This window comes from Montipora foliosa, chromosome 3 (genome assembly GCF_036669935.1).
Source record: "Montipora foliosa isolate CH-2021 chromosome 3, ASM3666993v2, whole genome shotgun sequence".
Taxonomy (NCBI): domain Eukaryota; kingdom Metazoa; phylum Cnidaria; class Anthozoa; order Scleractinia; family Acroporidae; genus Montipora; species Montipora foliosa.
In genome coordinates, this window is record NC_090871.1 from 28,101,032 (window position 1) to 28,123,289 (window position 22,258).

The 22,258-nt window shown below is 39.9% G+C and overlaps 2 protein-coding genes across 3 annotated transcripts in view; both read left to right on the forward strand.

The window, feature by feature from the left end:
- The first annotated feature begins 1,547 nt into the window (after positions 1 to 1,547).
- LOC137995517 (von Willebrand factor A domain-containing protein 7-like) lies at positions 1,548 to 12,951 on the forward strand. The gene is made up of 9 exons (XM_068841052.1): positions 1,548 to 2,377; positions 2,944 to 3,101; positions 4,550 to 4,654; positions 5,329 to 5,940; positions 6,477 to 6,701; positions 7,426 to 8,006; positions 9,954 to 10,131; positions 10,843 to 11,504; positions 12,273 to 12,951. Exons 1-9 carry the CDS (start codon positions 1,548 to 1,550, stop codon positions 12,723 to 12,725), a joined length of 3,804 nt encoding a protein of 1,267 aa, XP_068697153.1. The 3' UTR covers positions 12,726 to 12,951.
- Positions 12,952 to 17,461: 4,510 nt separating this feature from the next.
- The window catches only part of LOC137997238 (uncharacterized), a 9,372-nt gene continuing 4,575 nt past the window's right edge, over positions 17,462 to 22,258 (forward strand). For both annotated transcript variants that reach the window (XM_068843110.1, XM_068843109.1), the window contains exons 1-4: positions 17,462 to 17,591; positions 18,131 to 18,223; positions 18,966 to 19,148; positions 19,560 to 21,278. In XM_068843110.1, coding sequence (XP_068699211.1) covers positions 17,492 to 17,591; positions 18,131 to 18,223; positions 18,966 to 19,148; positions 19,560 to 21,278 — 2,095 coding nt within the window. In that variant the 5' untranslated portion in view covers positions 17,462 to 17,491. The remainder of the gene's footprint in view (positions 17,592 to 18,130; positions 18,224 to 18,965; positions 19,149 to 19,559; positions 21,279 to 22,258) is intronic.

The window sequence follows — 22,258 nt, forward strand, 5'->3', positions numbered from 1 at the left end:
AGTAGTAGTAGTAGTAGTAGTAGTAGTAGTAGTAGTAGTAGTAGTAGTAGTAGTAGTAGTAGTAGTAGTAGTAGTAGAAAAAGAAGAAGAAGAAGCTTTACTACAGATAATATTATTTACAAAAAAATACTATCCACTAAATTCTAAAATTAAGTCATATATACACATATGCAATAACTATAAAATAAGAATTAAGAAATCAATTAAGAATTACGAAGAGCAAAGCTCCTGTATCTATCATATAACAAAAAGCTGAGGTCACGTTTACATACACGATTTTTAAAACTGGCTAACTATGTGACTGATCTGTCTGCAGTTGTCAGTTTGTTCCACAATTTGGGTCCTAAATGGCGCAAGGAATGTTTGCCATAAGTTACGTTGTTATACCTGGAAATTGAAACTGAGTCGGACTGTCTTAAATTACAGGAAGAGTTATGTTCCTGAAAGACGTTACAGATATTCAAAGGACTTAGGTTGTGTTTGACTTTTTACACCAAAATGCATATATCTTGTAAACGTCTATTTAGTAGCGTTAAGGTAACTTTCTACATCAAACGTTCATAGGTGAAGTGTTTGTCTTTGTATACAGCACTTATGCCTCTTTCAGTTGTGCTCTCTCCAATCTACGACTATCACTAGATTAGCTAAAGGCTGTAAGACTAGACTAGCTAAAGAGCTCACTTTATTCTTTCCTAGTTAAATGGTTATCCTCTGTTACTTCATAAGCTTTTAACAACCTCATTGAAAGTTTAAAGGAGCCGAAATCGCCGGTTGGCAATTATTTTCACCTGGCTCTTTTGCATCAACTAAATACAGCATGATCCGTTCCAGATTTCGTGAAAGGTTGAAACGTTTTGGAAAGAATTCTTGTTTTTACTTATCGCAAACTGAGGCATTCGTAGCTGTTTACATAGTTGACGACCCTTCAGATATTTGAAAATGACTTGGTGTCGCCTGCCAATGATAACGCATTCTTTTAAAATAAAAATCAAACACGAATTCAGTCATTATTTCGTAACAAGATCAGAAAGCAAACTGATCGCAACAGAACTCCCATTTTGTAAGCAATGTATCCACGACTTCTTCATAGTTCTCCTTATATTTCTTATTGCAGGGATATCGCTTGCTCCAATACCAACCCTTCTTACACCCCACGTTATCTCATTGAGTCATTAATTGGGGCTAATCGTATGCGTCCTGGTCTTTTTCTGTCATACATATAGCTTTCCTTCGTGGCTTGTTGGCTTTACTTACGGCTCGGTGATATTCAACAGAAATGCGAGACAATTAAGCGACAACGGATCTTAACTACTCAAAAGGTTCCTGCTACGCTAAGTTTTTTGTTGTCGAGTAGAGCGAAAACTCCTTTAGCTATCCCGGAAGAGTATCCGTTCTGCTTGTTGGATTAGCTGAAGCAAGCATATGAAAGATCTTGAAAGTGAGGCTACACCCATCCCTAGCTTCTGATAAATAAATGTGATTGACTCACTGGATTTTCGACAAAAACTCTTCGTCTGTGTGTCGGGCAAGATCTTTCAAAGAAAATCATGGCAACTCTGAATTATCCTATACTTTTAGTGTTAGTGGTCCAATTCATTATCACTGTCAAGGCCTTTCTCCCTCGTAGTTACTTAACTGTGGGAAATTCATCATCGCTTGATCATGCGGTAATTACAAAGCAAGGATTCTTTAAACCGCTATTGCAGTTTTTACTGGCCAATCCACAATATCTGAAGGACGAGCAAATGGTGGGTTCTCTTAGACAAATCCAAATGTCTGATCCTCCAAAAGCTTTGCAGGCCATGATTGAGACCATTTCGCCCCAGATGAAGTTCCTTGCTGCCTTAAACGAAATTCAGAGCGCCAATGTGGAGGTGGATTCTTTTCCATTGAACAAGTCAGCTTCTGCGCATTTCGATGCTGAACAATTCAAAGAGGGCTCTGAACGCATCATCAAGTTGCGCCAAGAGCTTATAACATCTCTCCTGAATGGTGAAAAACTGCAGCACGCTCGGAACCTTGCCGGCATTGCTCTACACACATTACAAGATTTTTACAGTCATTCCAACTGGATAGAACTCGGTCACAGGGAGGTTTACGACGTTTTAGTTCAACCCGGAAGTGAAATCCCGTCGAAGTTCATCGCCGGGCCAATTGAGGCGACGTGCAAGAGCTGCAGTTTGGAATTGGGTTTGTGCAAAAACAACTTGAATACCTTCAAGCTAACAAGTGGCTATCGCTCAGGGCAGGATATTGAAAAGCCAAAGAATGTTGGAAAATGTAGTCATGGAGGAAAATTGGATGAAAGTCGGTTGGAACCAGCTGTAGGCGGAATCAACAAAGATTCTGCATCTTATATCGAGTCACCACATGCAAAGTAAGAAAAGGAAGAAACAAAGGATTGTCAGCTTTTAAATTTTATCGCACACCTTTCCGAACTTTTAACTAATATGTAATGCACGCGAAGATGAAAAATATCGACTGACGTTACTCGGGTGTGAGATAAAGAGGGAAACGTTAGGCCTATATTTAAAAGGTAACGACCATTTCTCGAACGTGTTTTGAATTACAAAACATCAGAATTTCAATACAACCCAAACGTGACAAAAACAAAACCGTTTCGCTGAGGCGGATCTACGTTGACTTAATCAAACTGCCTCAAAACTTGGAAACCGGAAGAAAACAATCAGATCGCGGCAATATTAGCGACAAACTCCCTTAGAACCTTGCTAAGCGATTTGGTCTATTGTTTGAAAAAAAAAAAACAGTTTTCTCCCGCTGATTGGGATAAGGTCAATGGATAAATCTCGGAGTAAAGCTGTTTTTTTATGGTAAATAAAACGTGATTGTATTTAAATGGAAGAACGGGAAGCTTCCCCTTCTCCCCTTCTCTTCTTCTCTGCAAGACCATATTAAAAATCACTGTTCCTCTTTCCTCTGTAGCCTTCATAACATCGCAGCTGATCTCGCAATCGAGGCCACAAGTTTGTTCGTGACTGGCATTCGAGAAGCAGTCGGAGATGTTATTTTTGCTAAATTCTTAAACATGAACTCAGCGAGAAGCTTGGCGCTTGTCATAGATGTATCAGGAAGCATGAGTGGTGAGTTTTAGTCCCTCAATCTAGTCTAATTAAGAAAGTCTAACTTTCAATCACAATGAATAGGACGTTTCCAACCAACCTCTAGAGACACCAATAACAAGAGAGAAATGTACGACGTCCGGGTGACGAACAAACGAAGCTAATGAGAGATCTTTTGTTTTCGTCCACCAACATGGCGGCGATGACGTCACGTGAAAACCTCCTATACGGGTTTGTTTAAGTAATTCGGACCAGACGTTGCCGCGATTTCAAAGAAAAGATCACATGTTTACAAAAAAACACTCCTTAGTGCATCCAGGAGCGCATGAATAGGAGCTTGCCTCTCCCATACAAGCCCTATGAGTCAACCTTTGCTGGTATCTTTCTATTTTTTGAACGCCACGAGTTCTTTGGCTCTGTACACACTGTTTAGAATGGCCAATCAGAATAAAGTTATTGTGGAACAAAGACAAAAATAGCAAAAACAATGTATGCAAATTGATGTAAATTGTTGTGAATGTGAGTCTCCTGCTGAAGGATTAGTTCTAAAAATAGAAAGATACGCGCAAAGGTTGACTCAAGGATATAATGCATTGGGAGGCTCCTAGTCATGGGCTCCTGGTGCATCTTATTATGTGTGGTTGACCTTTTCCATTTTATTCTATATGCGAGTGTTCATGTTTCCATTTTTAGTGTTAACGCTTACTGACTACTATTTAATCAACCATAGTTAAGGACAAGAAATGTATCTTAATGTCGAGGGGCGACTCGGGATACTTCTGCGGAAAAAAAATTCGCAGGATTCTAACCAGTCCTACAACCTTCCGATTACCAGCTCGGATGCTCTATAACTGATCTATTAAAGTTGTCAAATGACTCCAAAAGGAAACTCTTCTTCCAACAATATATAAGACATGTTATGTTACGTTAGACTTGACGCAAACCCCTTTTCTCTCCCCTTCCACACCAGTCCATAGGACCCGCTCGAAGTCTATGCTATCACACATTTATCCCAAATCCTATCTTTTGAGAAGCTGGTTGAGATGAGGGTATATACACGTTCTCCAACATCATAATATTCTTGTTCGTGGAAGATCCCGTTATCCCAAGGAATAACACGAGTGCGCTGCCCATATACCCACCGTAAATGATGCTTCTTCTTTTTTTAAGAAAATTCTGTTGTTAATGTTATCCCGCGGCATTTCCATTGTTCTCTCGGGTGTACGGTGGGGTTCTGAATATACTTCTTGGTGACCCCTTTCGGCGTCGCCTATTTTTGATGAGAAATTGCAATGGAAACAGTCATGCCTGAAATAAAACGACTAATGAACTTGACAAGAAAAGGAAGGGAACAAAATAAACTGTATGGAATGCAACTGCCTTATTTTTAGCTTTTCCGTATTTTCGTATTTACTATAGAGTTTTTAATGCATTTTTGTCTTTTCCTGTTTGTTTCTGAACTGTATTAGATGAAATAAATGACGTGAAGAGAATATCCATCAATTTCGTAAAAGACACGTTAAAAGAGAAGGGAATCTCCTTTACCTACATTCTCGTGCCGTTTAGCGATCCAGGTGAGTGGTTTTTCTTTCCTCTTGCATCACAAAAGCTTTATGTTGCCACATTAATTTACAGGAAAATGTCGTTCATTCTGTCGAGGAGATAACCCTCGAAAAAGTCAGCTCACAACTCGTTTGATTCCAAACCAAAATTTCCTGTCTCACGTTCCAGCCATGTAACACCACAGTTTCTCAAGTAATAACATGGATAACAAATCACTCCTTAATTTTGGCGCGAAATTTCGGTGTTAAGTTATCATTCACATGTGAAATTACAATGCTGCCATGGCAACTTTTTCAGAAGTGTCAAATGGCATCTTATAAACGTAATTTGTCACCAATGATATTAATAGCTAATCAAATGATTTTAGACAAAACTCGTGTGAAATTATTCCCTAATCGTTTAACTCGTTACCATTTGGTTACCCATACAAACGAACCCCCACATTAATTTACAGACTGCATTACCATTGTTTCTCTCACTGTAATTATCAAAGCAAAGCAAGAACACAACAATTAAATTATGCACAGCCTTCGAACTGCCTTCAGTCCGCTGGCTTATGCGTTTCTAATCAGGGCGAAACAGTTGTCCATGGCTGGTCATAGCTGCCACCGCCGGGTTAAAATGACTGGGCCTAAGAGCAAGGTATAGTGTATTCTTTTAATAACTTTCCTTGGGTACGTTACAGAGGTGGGTCCAGTAACAGTGACGAATGATGCTCAAGAAGTAATTGACGCAGTTAACAACTTAGCAGCAAATGGAGGTGGAGACTGCCCTGAGCTAGGAATGGCTGGTCTTTACCAGGCCTTGCTCCGATGCCTTCCTGAGTCTGTCATCGTCTTCTTTTCCGATGCCGACTCCAAAGACGAACACCGTAAAAACGAAGTCTCGTCCCTGGCGAAGGAAAAGAAAGTCAAGCTCCTTTTCCGGTTAACTGGTAAGTGTGCAAGACGTAAGAAGCGTCATGCTCATCAGACAGCGGTTCTCGAAGGCAATCAGCGAACAAGAAGAAGTTTGCAAGGTCAAGCTTTGTACCAGGATCTCGCGACCCAGACAGGGGGACAAGTTCTTTTGACCAGAAAAGGAAGTGTGTCTGATGTTGTCAAACTGATTGATCCCGGAAGTCCGACTAACTCGTCCTTTGATCTTAAAGAAGTCGAGTTATTAAACGTGGAGGAGAGGAGGGGTCAGCACTTTAGTGGAAAGACTTATTTCATAGATATTGATAGCACGTTGGAAAGACTGGTTCTCGTATTGTCAGCTGCTAGCTCGCCAAACATGGAATTGAAGAGTGAAAAAGGTATTTTTAGTTTCCAATCACAAAGCCAAAACACTGGCTATTAAATTGAAAACAGGGAAGGACTCGAAGACATACAAGGACTAGCTAGGTTATTTTGAAATGAAAATGAGACCCTGACGTCGGATGAGGTATCTGAAGAAAGCGGCTCAAAAAAGTTGTCTTTGCAATTACGATTGCGTGCAACCAGTGACAGGTTTGCTCACATCTTCACGCGTTTTTATCTCCGCTTAGGACTCGAGTCCAACTTCTTTTCCGTTGCTCGAAAAACGGCAGCCCTTAAGCAAACAAGCAACAATAACTTCAAGGCGGTTATTTGTATTACTCGAATAAAGGAAGTGCTGAGTCCTAAAATGATAAAACATCCAAGCCTTTTCAACAAACAAAAAATGCCGAGCGGAAGAGAACAAGTTCCCCCTTCCCACCCTACTCCACCCCAATTGCAATAGGCTCTACCAATGCAAATAGCTCTCGACAGCAGCCACAATGCCGGGTATATTGGTTTTGTGTTTTGCTTCTTCTTCTTTTTTTTTTTTCAGGAAAACCCACTTTCCTGAAAAAAGTCCTGTCTTCATCAAATAAACTTCTCATATACGAAGTAACTAACTTAATTAGCGGCTCACTAAAGATCTTAGTTTCGTGCAATGGTCCCTATACCCTGCAAGCATCGGGGTCCAGTCCCCTCGACTTTACTTACCAACTGTTGGACGTAGAGGACTTGGAACGGGGAGCCACAAGGCGAGTTGTTGGAAATCCTCTAAGAGGTAAGACAAACAATGCACTTTTTCTTTCAAGGCAAATACGTATCAAGAGTTTTCAGAGTATTAATCAATCAGAAAGGAAAATAAAAACCTTGAACTTGACGTTTCGTATGCTTTAACAGACATTTCGGATCAGAAAGTAATTTTGACAGCTATTTGGGTTTTTTGTTTTTGGACATCATGCCCTCTCGCTCCGTCATATGACAATGACGCAGGAATGTTAGACCATTGGACGGGTGAACGCGGAGGTTAGCCTCTAATCAGGCAATTGTATCGACTCTCTTTTGAGGTGTCGACGCTTCTCAGTTCTATCATAGATCGATGTGCATTTTACATATTAACACAATGTTCAATAGCCTCTTAACAGGGTGTAGCAATTTAACAAGATTATAAGGACTTGTGTACGACTAGTTTCTACTTAAAGATGAAATAAATATCTTATATTGCAATTTCCCCTCCCCACTCCTTCAAAACAATTTTGAGACATGACTGCCATGGCCTGAAAAGGAGAGAGCGCATTTGCTGGCCTCTTAGGAGGTTATGGTAAGGATAAAAATTGATGATGTCTTTAACCTTTTTTTTTTCCGTGCCCAATTGTAGGTTCGCAATGCGTATAAAGATTTAAAGGAGCGTAACAGTTGCTTCTTTAAATTACACGAAAGTAACATATGTACTTTTGATTCGTAATCATATAAATCGTCCTAATGTTTTTATTTGGTTGTATTAGGTCAGACATTGCTGCTTACGATGGATTTCGTTGGTAAAGGTATTGAACAAGTGATCAGTTTAACGCTCGTGGGCATAAACGGAACAGACCTCGAAACATTCAGCATCACCGAAGGACGAGGCTTTTACCAGGATTCGTATTTCGCAACCTTTATTCCCACTGCAGGCAAATTTCGACTCAAGGTGACAGGGATTGACAAAAGCGGAGCTCCATTCCAGCGAATGAAACCAACGTTGTTCACTTTAGGTGATGTCAAATTTTCTCCAAACGTTGTAAGCAGATCTGGTTTGACCACGGTTTTTCCAGCAGAGCGTTCGGAAGTGGAAATCAATGTAACGAACTCTGGGGACAGCCAGACAATTTATTTTAGTGCATCTGATGATCTGAGCTATGTCAAGAGTGTCAACCCGTCTCAAGCCAATCTGCAAAAGAATGACACAATCGTTCTTCGAGTTGCTTTGCTTGCGCCGAGTGACGCCAGTTACGGTGTGACAAGCACTGTCACAGTATTTGCGTCACAGAATCCTGATTACACTCAAGTGGTTAATTTTATGGTCTTTTTTGTAACTGTTGCATCAAAGGTGAGCAGATTTATTTTATATATCATAGGGGTTGACAAGCCTGACTCACGCTTTCCACCCACGTGTTGTAGCCTTTAAATCTCAGAGTTTAGCTTTTACGAGTATATCTTTCAGAGACCTTCCTCGTTTGTATGATATAATTGGAGGTTCTTTGTAGATCTGTCGGAGGAGAGGCTGTTTCTCTATCAGTTGCTAGTGTTTTATAAGAATGTTTTTAAGGCTGGGAACTGATGGTTGATACTGTGTGACAAAGGGCAAAATGGTTTTTCCTCTTGAAAGTTTTTGTCGGAGTGCTTCTTTCCTGTTTTCAAAGTGTATTTCAGAGAGAGTTTGAGTAAGAGATTATTCATAATCTCTTGGTTTGAGTTATTAAGTTTCGTGGATATCCTCTCTCTCTAAGATGCTTTTTGAGTTCTTCTAGTCGGTTTTGAAAGTTTTCTTTTGAGGAATTTGTTCTGAATAACCGGAGGGCTTCGCCTTTTATAAAGCCCTTCTTGACCCCTAAAGGGTGGCAAGACGTGAAATGTGTATATCGGAAAGTTTCAGTAGGTTTGAAATGCGTTCGTACGTCGAGAATTGACGAGCTGTTGAACCGTTTGCCTTTGTACACAATTGTATCCAGAAATGTGACTTTTTCCTCAGAGATTTCTGCTGTGAATTTAATAGTGGCATGGTGATTATTTGCTTGTTCAATGAAGTGTGTTATTTGTTCTGTTCGGGTACCCCAGAGAGAGAAGATGTTGTCTATATATCTTTTCCAACAAATAGGCTTTATTGCGCTCTTTTTTAATAACTCTGTTTCTACTTTCGCCATGAAGATATTTGCGAAAGCAACAGCGACCTTTGTTTCCATCGCTGTCCCTTGTGTTTGGAGGTAATTTTTTCCATTAAAATGGAATGAATTTTCTTTTTAAAATGAGTCTGAGCGCTCGTTCAAGAGACTGTGTTGGAATCGGGGGTTTATCTTTGTAGTGACTAACATATGCTTTGCATATAGTTTTGATCCCCTCTCCCTGTGGAATGTTGGTATATAGACTTGTCACGTCCATTGAAACACCAACACCAACACAGTCACTTGAGCGAGCGCTCAGACTCATTTTAAAAGACAACTCATTCCATCTTAATGGAAAAAATTACCTCCAAACACACGGGACAGCGATGGGAACAAAGGTCGCTGTTGCTTTCGCAAATATCTTCATGGTGAAAGTAGAAACAGAGTTATTAAAAAAGAGCGCAATGAAGCCTATCTGTTGGAAAAGATATATAGACGACATCTTCTCTCTCTGGGGTACCGGAAGAGAACAAATAACACACTTCATTGAACAAGCAAATAATCACCATGCCACTATTAAATTCACAGCAGAAATCTCCGAGGAAAAAGGCACATTTCTGGATACAATTGTGTACAAAGGCAAACGGTTTAACAGCTCGTCAATTCTCGACGTACGAACGCATTTCAAACCTACTGAAACTTTCCGATATACACATTTCACGTCTTGCCACCCTTTAGGGGTCAAGAAGGGCTTTATAAAAGGCGAAGCCCTCCGGTTATTCAGAACAAATTCCTCAAAAGAAAACTTTCAAAACCGACTAGAAGAACTCAAAAAGCATCTTAGAGAGAGAGGATATCCACGAAACTTAAAAACTCAAACTCTCTCTGAAATACACTTTGAAAACAGGAAAGAAGCAAGGGTCAATAAGTAGTAATGTCTTTGGAATCAGGAAATAAAAAAAATTATCTGGGAGCTCAAAGAAATTTATTTGTCATAGACCGGAAAGTTTTATTGTAATTCCGTCATTACTTGGGTTTTACAAATGAAAACTGCTCGAAATGGGCATATGTGTTTGAAACGAACTTTTTTCAGGCGGAGTTCAGCTTCTTTCATGTTATTTCCAGAGTACTCGATCCAAGCCTAACATAATCTAAAAATTATTTTAATTTCCCAGAAACTGGACGTTTCCCCACCAAAATGCTCAGTAATGACTCAGTCTGGAACATGTGCAAGTGTGTTTGGCAGACAGGAATGCGTGTCCGCCACGTGGCATGCTCGCGTGAACTTCTCTGACTCAGGCGAGGGACTTCTTTCCATAACAACGAGAGATAACGTTGAAGGGTCACTCAAAGGTAAACAGGCGCCTCAAACAAAAGAAACTAAAAGTAAGATACCACTTTTTGGAAAGATATTCTCCCTTATATGTCATCTAAAAGTAATTTAGAAGGAGTTAAAAAATAGCAAGAGCAATAGCCGCTTCCATCTCTGAAACCGTCATTTTGTCGAGAAGTTATCGAAGGCTTTTCAATGAAAGTAGCCAGCCGATTGACGCAGTCCTTGTAAATCAAACAATTTTTAATTTGGTTCGCAAAACGCTTAATTTTAAAAAAAATTGCAGATCAAAAGAATACGATTAATTGGTCCTAATTGCCTAAACTCGCGTAGTTTGCTCTCATGGTTGGCTGAATGAGCGTTGGCAGCAGCGAATTTATCTCCAGCGGCCTTGAAACGATTCTTGACAAAGTTTAGAATTCATCCAAATGCTCGAGGGAAAATCGGTCCATAGCAACAAGGAAGACTCTAGTTCTGTGATTCACAGCGAAGACGATTGATTAATTAATCCTATAAAATAATTAAGGACTAATGATCAGGGCCGGTTGCTCGAAGCCTGGTTAGCGCTAACTGTTGGTTAACTTGAGGTATCAAAACCTATAGGCTTCCATGGTATTTAACGCCAGTTAGCGCTAACCACGATTCGAACAACCGGCCCCTGATGAGTGACGATTATCTCTTTACGTAGCTTCACGTGAGTACTCATCTCGCGTACTGTTCTTCTGTTCCAGTCGACGAATTCAGACAGGGTGCTGTGGAAACATCCGTTAAAGCAATTTTCACTTCTAACTGCTGCAACCCTAGAGTTGTTTTTGTTGGCATCGACCTCGTTGGAAACGCTGGCACTTGCGCCGTCAGCCTGGTACCTGATATCGTGTTGCTCAGGGCCAAACCGAACAGCACAACTGTATCCCTCCTCCCTGGCGAGACCTCCAAGCTCCCTTTCACTCTCGACAACTTCGGCTCCAAAGGATCTTTTTCATTCCAAGTCACGAAAACACCAGAGCTTATCAGTTACGTTATACCCTTTAGTCCCGCCCTAGAAAGCAATGCTAGTGTCGCCGGACATGTAATTATCAAGTCTGTTGGCGAAACTGACGAAGTGAAGAATTTAACAGTGACTGCTGTTTCACAGTCAGAAAATGTGAATGAGAAAATAGTAACACTATTTCACATCCTGGTTTTTGTATCTAGTGGGCGCGTCACGCAACCAACGACACAGTCACGTGATCTGACAACTCTTGGGTCAGTACGACCAACGACAACAGCAATCAAACATGTGCGTTTAGTGGCTACAGTACCTTTTCATCAAGTTTCTATAATTGCAGGGGAAACAGCAGAGGTTAATTTCACGTTGAGGAATTTGGCGTCGGCAGAAGTGTTTTCTTTCAAAGTAAGTTCATGTTCTCGTTCTTTTGGCCTTCCGGCCCTCTTATAATTAGCAGCTCGAAGCAGCGCACGAGAAACGGTTTCGAATTCGTGCACCGCCTTCGACCTGCTTTGAGACACAGTTATGTAGTGCAATGATTATGAATACCAAGTTCTTCAAATTGTTCTGCTTTTTCAAAACTGTTATCTTTTAATTTTCCCTTTCACTTTAAAATCACTCATTATATTGAATGATAACACACCTTACACCAGGTAGAACGAATCAGAGATCCGAGCGTTTTTCATATAATTGAAGGAAAAAAAAACGTCGGTTCCACTGCGCATGCTTGCATCTGCTCGGGTATTTTCATTTCGTTCCGACAATATTTGAACACCGACACCAATAACTTGCAAGATCCTAATTAAGACAGTTCGCAAGTATTATAAAACGTGGAAAAGCAAAAAGAACAGGGAAAAAAAAAGGCGTAAATCGGTGCTGTGCTAGCCAAATAGTCAGACAAAAGTCTACGTGAAGTTTATCGTTGACTTATAGGGTTTGATAGCAGCTTGTGACTAAGAGGTAATGACGTCAGTGGGCCCGCAACTTATGCCAATCAATTGTACTCGACTTTTGTTTCTTTCTTTCCATCGGTTACAGGTACACTCAGACTACGCACCCTCTGAAACAAACCAGAGGTCATCTAGGAACGGGTTTAGGGCTTTAACGGAATTCGAACTTTACATCATTTCTGCTTTCTCTGCCCTCTTGTAAATTCTGTTACTTCCTTCACAGGTGCTCAGCAACCAGTCTACAATAAATGGAAGCGTTAGGCCGTCATCCCTCGCTCTCAAACAATCTCAAAACGTCTCATGTGTGCTCATCTTGACCTGTGAACTTGAGACCCCAGCGACCTTGGTCACTCACGTAAATATCACGGCCAAATCTGCGTCGTACAACGCTCAAGACAAAGAGTTGCTGCTTTTCTCCTTAACCATAACTGTTATTCCTAGAAGTCTGTTCAGAGTGGAATATATGCATGGCGAGAACAAGCTTGCGATTTGGCATGTCGCTTTAATAATCATTTTCGTCTTAGCATTGATTCTTCTTTCTGCTGTTCTGTTGGTTTTGAAACTTAAACATACTTCGTGGAGACCAAAACAATTTAAAGAAGAAAGCACTGAACCCGGACAGTCTGCAAGTAGCCATCTCCTGACTCTTAAAAAGCTAAATGATGAAACTGTCTGAAATCCTGTAGTGGCAGTTAGCATAGGAAACCACGTGACCTCCAAAGTAATAGGAATAAGAGAAGTTTCAAGAAGTGTGACGAGGCCTTAGGCGAATCCAATTTGAGATAGTTAAAATACCATTAGCATTCATTAATCTCAACCAGTGCGAGAACAATTTTCAAGAACATCTGCCATTTCAGTTTGTTTTTGGGAAAAAAAAGAGAAAAAAAAATGGTCTCTTTTTTTAATGTATTGTCTTCATTATCTTTACATATCTCCTGCATAGGTACTATTGTAGTTAATTGCTCGTAATTTTAACACTAATTGACGAAATAACCAATACCAACATTCAGTGAATTGAGGGTATCCCTTAAATTGTCATTAATTGAAAAAAAACATCACTTTTGCTCGTACGAGCACAAAATAAGGCAATCAAATCCAATCTGCCTTAATGTCAATGCATAGGTATTTAGCACCTTTTTTCTGTGGAAAATACCAGAGAGTGGCAGACGAGTGTTCGAGCGCGCTGCCCACACTGTTAGATTAGAAGACAGCGGTAAGTAGAGGGGCATCCTGGGTGGTTCCTAGTCTTTTTTCAATTTTCGGGTGAGGTTTATATGGTGCGGGTGTATACACCGCAGCAGACACAGGTAACTCCGCATCAAGCACTGATGAAGAAGACATTGGTGACTATAATTTATCAAGGTCGAAGATGAGAAGTATGTTAGCTCTTCCACCTGTCAGCATTGGTACGTTTATCGCAGATGTGAGCAAGGGAGATTGTGGAAAGCGCAGTATCTCCTTTTCGTAAAGAAATTGAGTGATTTTGCTGACGTTAAACGTAAAGAAAATGTCAGCAAGCAGTAATTATGGAGTGCAAATCTGCGTATCTATATGGAGTTTAAGAGAAGGTTAAGGAAGACTGATTTTATCTTTGCACTGCATAGGCAATGACTCTTCTTCCTCCACTCACACAAATCCCATCCATGCGTGTCTCCAAGCATATCCTGGGACTTTGTGTCTGGAATCCAGAGCTTTCAGTTTCATAGCATCTAACATAAACTTTAAGGCAAACTGTGTTGTGGTCTATCATGGTGTATCATGATTGAGAGGGTAAAATGCTCGGAGATATGTGCTACACCAAGCTACTCTAAAATCCGAAGGTAAATAAAGATATATGATATACATAATAGTCCGTTGACCGGAAGGCTCAATTGGTTGAGCATCGGACAATACGCGGGTAGTAGAGGGATCAAGGACTGAGAAATTGCTGCCTTTGTAATGACATCTGCTAATGGCTTAACTCTCTGGACATCTCGGATAAACCTTAGGCCTCGCCTCACAACCCTTCCCAACAACCCAAACACTTTTCCCAAACAGTAGGACATGGAGTTTCCGGCGTTGTGGTCTCGGTGTCCGCTGGGATGTAGCGAGAGGGTCGCAAGTTAGAAAAATCTGAAAAATGAAAAAGGTGCATCTCGTCTCGTATCGTATCATATCGCATCGTAAAGTTCTCCCTTCAAAATTTCACTTAGGAAAACGTCTTCTGATATTATTGAGTTCAAATGAGATGCAACAATTCAGTGAAATGTGCTTCTCTCGCGTTATTGTTGTGTGACAGCGGTCCAGTCAATCAATCAATAATCTTTATTTATACACGATAAGTCTTTAAAGCGACGCTTCGCTTAAGGGGTCGTGTCTAAATAATTAAGTAAAATAACTTAATCAAATTAGACAATAAATAAATAAATAGGATATAAACCAGCTAAAAAGTTGACTATTCCTTTGAAAACGTCTTCTGCACTGACAATGTCGTCATCACCAGACACCCATTGTAAGACATCTTTCGCTTCCAGACTGATAAATTCTTCTGTCCCTATGACAACAATAAAATATGGGTTGACTACCCCACATACTAGTTCTTTGGTTACCGAAAGAATAGTTGTTGTGGGTCAAATCCGTTATATTATCAGGTTGAATCGGTTTTTACCTGGGTGAGCCGCTGTCAACCCCCTAAAAAGGTCTGAGCCGGAACACTTATACCTTCCCTCAAATCTCAACACATCTCAACACATCTCGTATCATCTTGTCGGTTTCTGTATTCATACAGTTATCCATTCAGTCTCAACATTACAACACAGTAAGGTAACCGGTACTGGAACTCGGACCGGAAGTTGTGTTGACATTAAACGACTACCTTTCCCTCCAGATCTATAATAGTCCTGTGTCTTCACCACTACCGCACAACGACGAACATGCTCAACCCATCTCAGTTCTTTTCATTAATTACTTTTGTATAATAAGTCAATTGCTATCTATGTATAATGATAACTAAAACTAATCCTAACCTAACCCTAATTTTTTCTCTGCGCTTAGTTAAGGCTCCAAAAAGAGTTTATGTGATTGCGTATTCAACCTAGGTAAAATAAGGATCACCAATTTGTCTTCGGTAAAAACGGATTCAACCTGAGAATCGAACGGATTTTACCGGCAACATTGTTTGTTGCCGAGTGATAATTACTATTGACCCGTGGCTCTTGAGGGCGAAGGGTCTAATTGTTTTAGTATCGCCCAACTAGTCGGACAGAAAAGGCAATAATAAAGTTAGCAAATGCCAGTTAAAGAAATATTGAATAAAATGAAAGAAAGCGTCACGCTTTTCGCTACTCGAGGACTATTAATAATAGTACTCTAGTAGCGTAGCCAATCAAAATGCAGGTTTTGCATTAGTCCACTAGTTGGATGATACTAATACAGCATTATCAAATAATGTTTGAAATATTGTCCCTGAGCAGCTAGCGCTGTGGTGGTCAAGTGGTTCGAGTCCATTGCCAATATACTTGGGTTGTCTTTTGAAAAATATATGACCATTTCCAATAATCCATATCAAGCTTTCAGTCTTCTAAATTAACGATAATAGTAAATACAGAGCAAATTACGAATCAACGATAATCGTTGATTCAAGGTAGAGAATGGGTGGTCAATATGTGGGTCCTCTCTTCTGTGATCAAGGCAGTTTCAGTTTGAGTTTATTTGGTTCTAATCTAGCAAGGCTAATCCTAGCACTGGTCAAGCGGTCCATTAATGAACAAGTCATAATTTCATAAGCGCAATGGTTGCAAAATGCAATACACTTAAATCGGTCAGACTACGTCTTCGTTGATGCGTGCTTGCAATAAGAGGTCTCACTAGCCTGCTCTTTAAAACTGTATACGTGTTTTGTATTCACGACGCAGGTGGGCAATTGATTCAAAACTGGAATAGTTCTAATAAAAATGAGTTTACATTCGTTTATTCCAGCAGATGCTCCGTGTCGCCGACCACATGAAAGAAACGGGGGTTCTGAGGACGAGAATGAGTTCAAAAGATCACGCAATCAGAGTAAAGCACGCATGTCCGCCATGCATGTAATTCTCTAATCGACTGTTCCGTCAAAACAATGAATTTTTTTTTAAGACTGCACTGCGTAATGTGACACACTCCGGCCCCAGCTTTACTCAAAGTCTGCATTTTACCCGCGGTCTGCATTTTGCCCCTGGATTGCAGTCTGCACTAGGCGAATATAATTAGATTGTGCTAGCATAATTTTTGGCATAATTTGAGGAAACTAGCACAGCAAAGCTAGCAGAATCGGCATGTATTGATAAGCCAGTTTTGCCTTGATGAGCTCTTGGTTTTGTTCAACGTTTTAGCGGCATTCGTGGTTTAGTAACAGAAAGAGAGCCTCTCTAGGAGGCTGGCAATCTAGCGCGAGATGACGGGAACCGGAAGTTGCTTTAGATCAGGTGTTAGTTGCAGCACCTCTCATTTGCAAGTTTGCAAAACGCTGCCCGACCTGCAGCTCTCTGGAGGAAACGAGAAACGAGAACCAGCAACCATAATCAGACAACGAAAGCAAAATAAAATAGAACAGGAGCTTGTGACACCAGACAAAAAGAGATAAACATAAAGTGTATCCATAATAAAGAATGACATGATACATTTTTTGGACTTATTTCGCTTATGTTGCAAAGGGAATAATTTTGGGAAAAAGTGGCATACTTTGTAAAAACGAGCATAATTTGAGCAAAACATGGGCACTGCTAGAAGCATAATATGCTAATCTTCTTAGCACAACCTATGAAAATCTCGCGACTCCTCTTGGTGGGTTTGCACCCTTAGGAGTTCATGTATGACCCCATGAAATGTCCTGGGCCTGTCGCTTTTGACCGTATTCATAAACGGCGACCAAGAAATTATTCTTTTGTGGTTGTGTTAATAATCCTCGCTAGCCTCACTTTGGAGCAAAAATTATTTTGAATTTTGTTCGTGCTAACGAGGCTAAGGAGGATAATTCGCATAAGGGCAAAATAATAATTACTTACCCGCCATTTATGAGTACGGTCTATGATCTTCGCAGTTATGAAAGCAATTTTAGCAATTGCGTAGAGAAGCCTGAAAAATTGAGGACTTCAGTTCCGCAGTTCAATATATATTCCTTTCATGTATCATTTAATTCGTTGACCCAATGCTATGTGCGACATATCTGTGCCCATTGACATATTCACTAGTTGCAAAATCCCATAATGCACCTCTTTTTCCCAAAAAACTTTTGTATAATTGTTGTTTGCAAGAGAAATCGAAAACAATGCCTATGCAAATTTCTGGGGAGTAAAAGAGGTGTATTATGGGATTTGTGCAAATTTGATGTCTGCTCAGGACATTTCATGGAGTCAAACATAATGTGCTGGCTTTTTCACAATCCTTCGGAGCTATCCCCAGACTTCTTCGGTGAGATAATTCAATATGGAGGACGAAACTCGTTGTGTTATTCCCAAACTTGAAGACCTATGTGCTAAGTTTATACGTGACAATGTCAACTCTTGGAAACCTGAAGACTTTTTGGGTAAGAAACTGTGATGACTCCATTATGGAATTTCAAGTTTTTCGTGTTTTTGAAGGGTGCTTCCAAGTTAAACAGGTTTAAGTTTAAAGATAAACTTGAACTCCCAGTTGAAAAGCTCCCAACGGGCACGATGGCTCAGTTAATAGTTGAGCAAGTGGAGTACAATCGCATGTAGTGAGCTACAATCGTGGACAAAACTCTAAGAAAATTACCCTTCCAAGCGCTTTCAGTTATAAGCAAACCATTTAAACCTCCCCCCCCCCCCCCCCCCATTTTGCAGAATTTGGAATTAAAATAGTCTCGACTACAACTGAGTGGTCTATCCAAAAAAATCAGAAATTTGACAAAAACTTTGGAAAACTTAAAAAGAAATGTCTATCTGTGAATTATGAATAATCCGTCTATTGAAATTTTTTGCCTTCTATTAGAGTTATTGTACATGTACATGTAGGTGAAATATACACATTTGATTTCAGATGTCAGTCCAAAGGTACATTTCCATTCTGATTATGTTTTTTTCTACTTTGGTGTATTCTTAGTAATTCCACGACACTTGTTTTTCCCATTCTTGGAGAAGCTACAGCCCCTGGAAATTGAAAGGCTTGAAATCTCAGGAATCTTATCAAGAATGGGTATGTAATTTCTCTAGAATCTGGTATTTGTTCCTGGATAGCTACTTTTCACAAAGTGAAAATTTAATTAAAGCCCAACTGGTACATTGTTGGGTTGCAATGGCTTTTGGCATGCAAGGTTCCTGGGGGTTCCCCATTGACGAGTAAAATCATCTGGCATTAGACAGAGTAAAATACTCTGGCGTTAGACAGAATAAAATACTAAATATGGCTGGTCTAGGCTCAGGTTTAGGGGTGAAAGGGTTAATACCATGACAGACTGTGTGTTAGACTTTGTGGATCCTATTAGTAATTTGCATTATTCAATTATTCCTGTTTTTAATGTAAGTTATGGACATTTAGTCGAGGAGATCCAATGTACTGTAAGCTAGTACACAGTAGGCTGGACTTGGTTGTTCGAAAGCTGATCAATTAACTTAATCCAAGATTACCGTAAACTTTTGTTCCATGTTTTCAACTTTTTGGTGAAAGTTTCGTTTGCTTATTTTTGTTTTTCAAGCTGGACTTCTTCTAATGTAAAGTTTTGCCAAATATAGCTGTATCAGCATTGAACAGAATTTGGGAAAGAGAAATAATCTCCGTGGTTTAGTTTTTTTATCTGGGATTAGCGTTAATAAGCTATTGAACAACTGGGCCCTGGAGTACTGGTAATATGTGTATGGCCACCATGGTAGTTCTGACGTTTCTTGCTCCCATAATTTAATTTCATCTTTGTGTTTCTGTTAATTTTCCACATTTGTAGGAATTAATACCAGTTATCTTTGGCAAGATATGTATTGTTCGCGTTGGCCAAAAAAGAGAAAGTGGCCAAAGGGAGCTGCACAGGATCATGAAACCTGGAGAGTTTACTACCTGCAAAGGCACATGCAAGATGCTATCAATGTTAATAGTTGCACAGGAGATGAAGACTGCTCTTTGCCTGCAGGTACTGAGTACAAAAAGATGTTTAAAACAGATTTTTTCATCAACTTTACATGTACAGTGTACATCAGACAGTATACTTTGTACATCTACTGTAATGTACTGTTAATGTGTGTAGTCAGATGTATCATAATTGCCTCCTTTCCTGATCCTTTCCATTAAAGTGCTACCCTGCGAGCAGAGTCTCCTTCGATCTTTCACAATTTTGCATGATAGTTTTTTGCATAATAGCCCTTTTCTTATCACACCTTATCAGAAGGCCTGACATTTTAGTTGTCTTTTTTATTATTATTGAAAATGACTGCAAAGTACTATTACAGTAAATTTAATGAAACATAAGTTACCGGTACTCCTTTTGAACTTGTTAAGATGTTTCACTTTAACTTAATTGCTTCAAATTTCACTTCCTTTGCAGGGCACGAAGATCTTCAAAATATCATTTCAGTTTGTGGAAAGTATGCCACCTATCTCAGGCTCTATAACGGGGCTTGTATCTACCTAGCAAAACACTGGGAAATTTGCCAGCAGGTTGCTGAGCATGTCGAATTCTTAGAGGTTTTCATGCTTCGAGACAATGGAGAAGGTGCACTGTGCTACCTTCTTCGAGCATTTGGGGCAAAGAATTTGAAATCTGTGAGCTTTAGTTTTTGCAGAGTGGACAGTCTTCAAATTTGGCAAAACATTTTTAGTTCTCTGTTGCCAACAAACTCTCAGACAAGGGACTGTTTGACTTGCGTAGGAAAAAATACAGAAAATGCATGTAGTGTTGAATTGGAGAATGAAACTTCCATCAGGGAAACTGATAAAACAGACATGAATATAATGCATCAACAATGGGATCACAAACAATCAGAATTAAAGACCTCCTTTACAAGAACAGGTCAAAGGTGCAATGACACAGCTAACAGTATTTACGTGCCATCTTCCCAAAGTACAGAGGGCGTGAATATTTATGACTTCTCTGATAGCATTGACACCTTTCTCACACAAAGCAGTGCTTTTAATGCAGGAGTTTGTGATGTATGTTTACAACAGTCTTGTCCTACTGAAAGCTCATCCAGTAGTGACTCAGACCTGTATGATGACATTTTTTCTTCATGTGCATGTAGGCATCGGCAACTTACACATCAGTTACATGTAAGAGAGACTTTTAAGGAAATTTGTGCTGATTCAGACGCAGGAGATCGAATCACTGCTGAATCATTCAAACTTTCATCCAGGTTGACCAATTTATCAAATCCTGTATTTTCCTTAAAGCACTTTGAACTAGTTGCAGTCCGATTTCAGCAAGATGCCGTCTTGGAATTCTTTTTAAACTGTCTTAACCACTGTGTGAAGCTGGAATCTCTAACTTTTGAGGATAATCATCTGGGCTTTGTGTTACAAAAACCTCAGTTGTTGAAGAAATTCGTCAACACATTATCCTTTCTGTGTACCAAAGGTCAACTGCAATCACTTAAAATCACTGATAACATGATGGATGACAAAGCATCAATTCCTCTCATTGAGAAGCTTGTTGCTTCATTCTGCCTTACTTGTAACAGTGCTGCAAAGTCTCTGAAAAACCTAGTGTTTTCTTCCTTCCTTGTTTCTGCTGCAGCATTTTCTTCATGTATAGGAAGAGCAATCAGAGATCATTGTATCTGTGAATGGAAAAATAACCCGTCAACAGCAGCGATGTCAAGTGAATCCAGAAAAAAGAATGTTCAATCATTGGGTTGGGAAATGCTCCATGTAGGTTGTGAAGAGCACTATGGTAGTGATAGACCAGGCAACAAAAGTGGTTCCAACAGAAGCATTACAGGTTCAACACAAGCAGGCTCTACTTTCAAGGATAAAGAAAGTCAGCATTCTCATTTTCTAAAGCATTGTAGTGGGATCTGTGCAGAAGAGGGAAACAGAACAAACGAAAGCCAATCAGCTTCCTTTGGATGTGATACCGGTACTAAGAACACCAACGGCAACTCTGCAGTTATCGGAATCCAGGAGCTACACCTAACATGTATGCTCTTTGATCAAGGAGCAAGCTTGATTGCTGACGGACTACAGTCAAACTGTTCACTCTATTCACTGAGCTTGATTGATTGTGATATCTCAACGCCTGGGCTCGCTGGCATTTTTCATTCCTTGACAGGTGAGACAGCAAATTGTAAAATAAGCACACAATGTACGAGTGTCCACAAATTACCTGTACATGTATAATGAATGTCATCATGAACTACTGACTGTGCAATATGGTGAAAATTGAGGGGGAAAGGAGAAGTGTTAAGAAGTAGTACAGGTTTACAACACAACTGTCAACGAGCTGGGTCAGGTGGTTGAGAATGAAACTATGGTGCTGGAGGTCAAAGCTTGCGCATCCCAGCTGAACTAAACCCCCAGGGTCATAAAATTACTGAGGAGAAAGTTCTTTTTTTTGTAATTATTACATTGTTCTTCAAATCTTTTTGAATAAGCTGAACTACAAACTGTGGGTGCCTATCTCACAACCCTTGCTGTTAACACTGTGGGACATTTAAAGAACCCACACACTGCTTTCAAAGAGAAGGGCATGGAATTTCCAGTGGCATGGTATATCTCTGCATGGTCGATATGGCTGGACTAGTTTGATAGGCTTCTGAGCAAACAAGACCACAAAAAAAGTACAGAAGTCGGGATCTTTGCCTCAGGCAAAAATTGAAATTACAATAATATTCCAGGGACAATGACAATCACAGTGTGGCATTAACAGTGACAAGAACTACAAAAAATGACAATATGGAGTTTAAGCAAGGACATCAGTAGTGTTGAAATGAAAAAATCACTGCAAAATATTATTAGCTTAAAGCCAATTATTCCATTTTGTTCACCTTGTATAATACAGGCAAACTATCTGGATGGTAACTGGATGGGTATGAACCATTTTAAAGCAAAAAGAAAAGAATGGTTCAATACATTTTATAATTTGCCAAAAATTTGATCATTTCGCATTGATGTTTTGTGAAGTATGGCAAAAAAGGCACGGAAATGCATGATGCATGATGCATGAGCAGCACAATTATTTTTCCTTTTTTTACAAACCAATCATATTCTTGCCTTGTGGCACTGTCATTGCCAACTAGCCGTTGTCTTTGC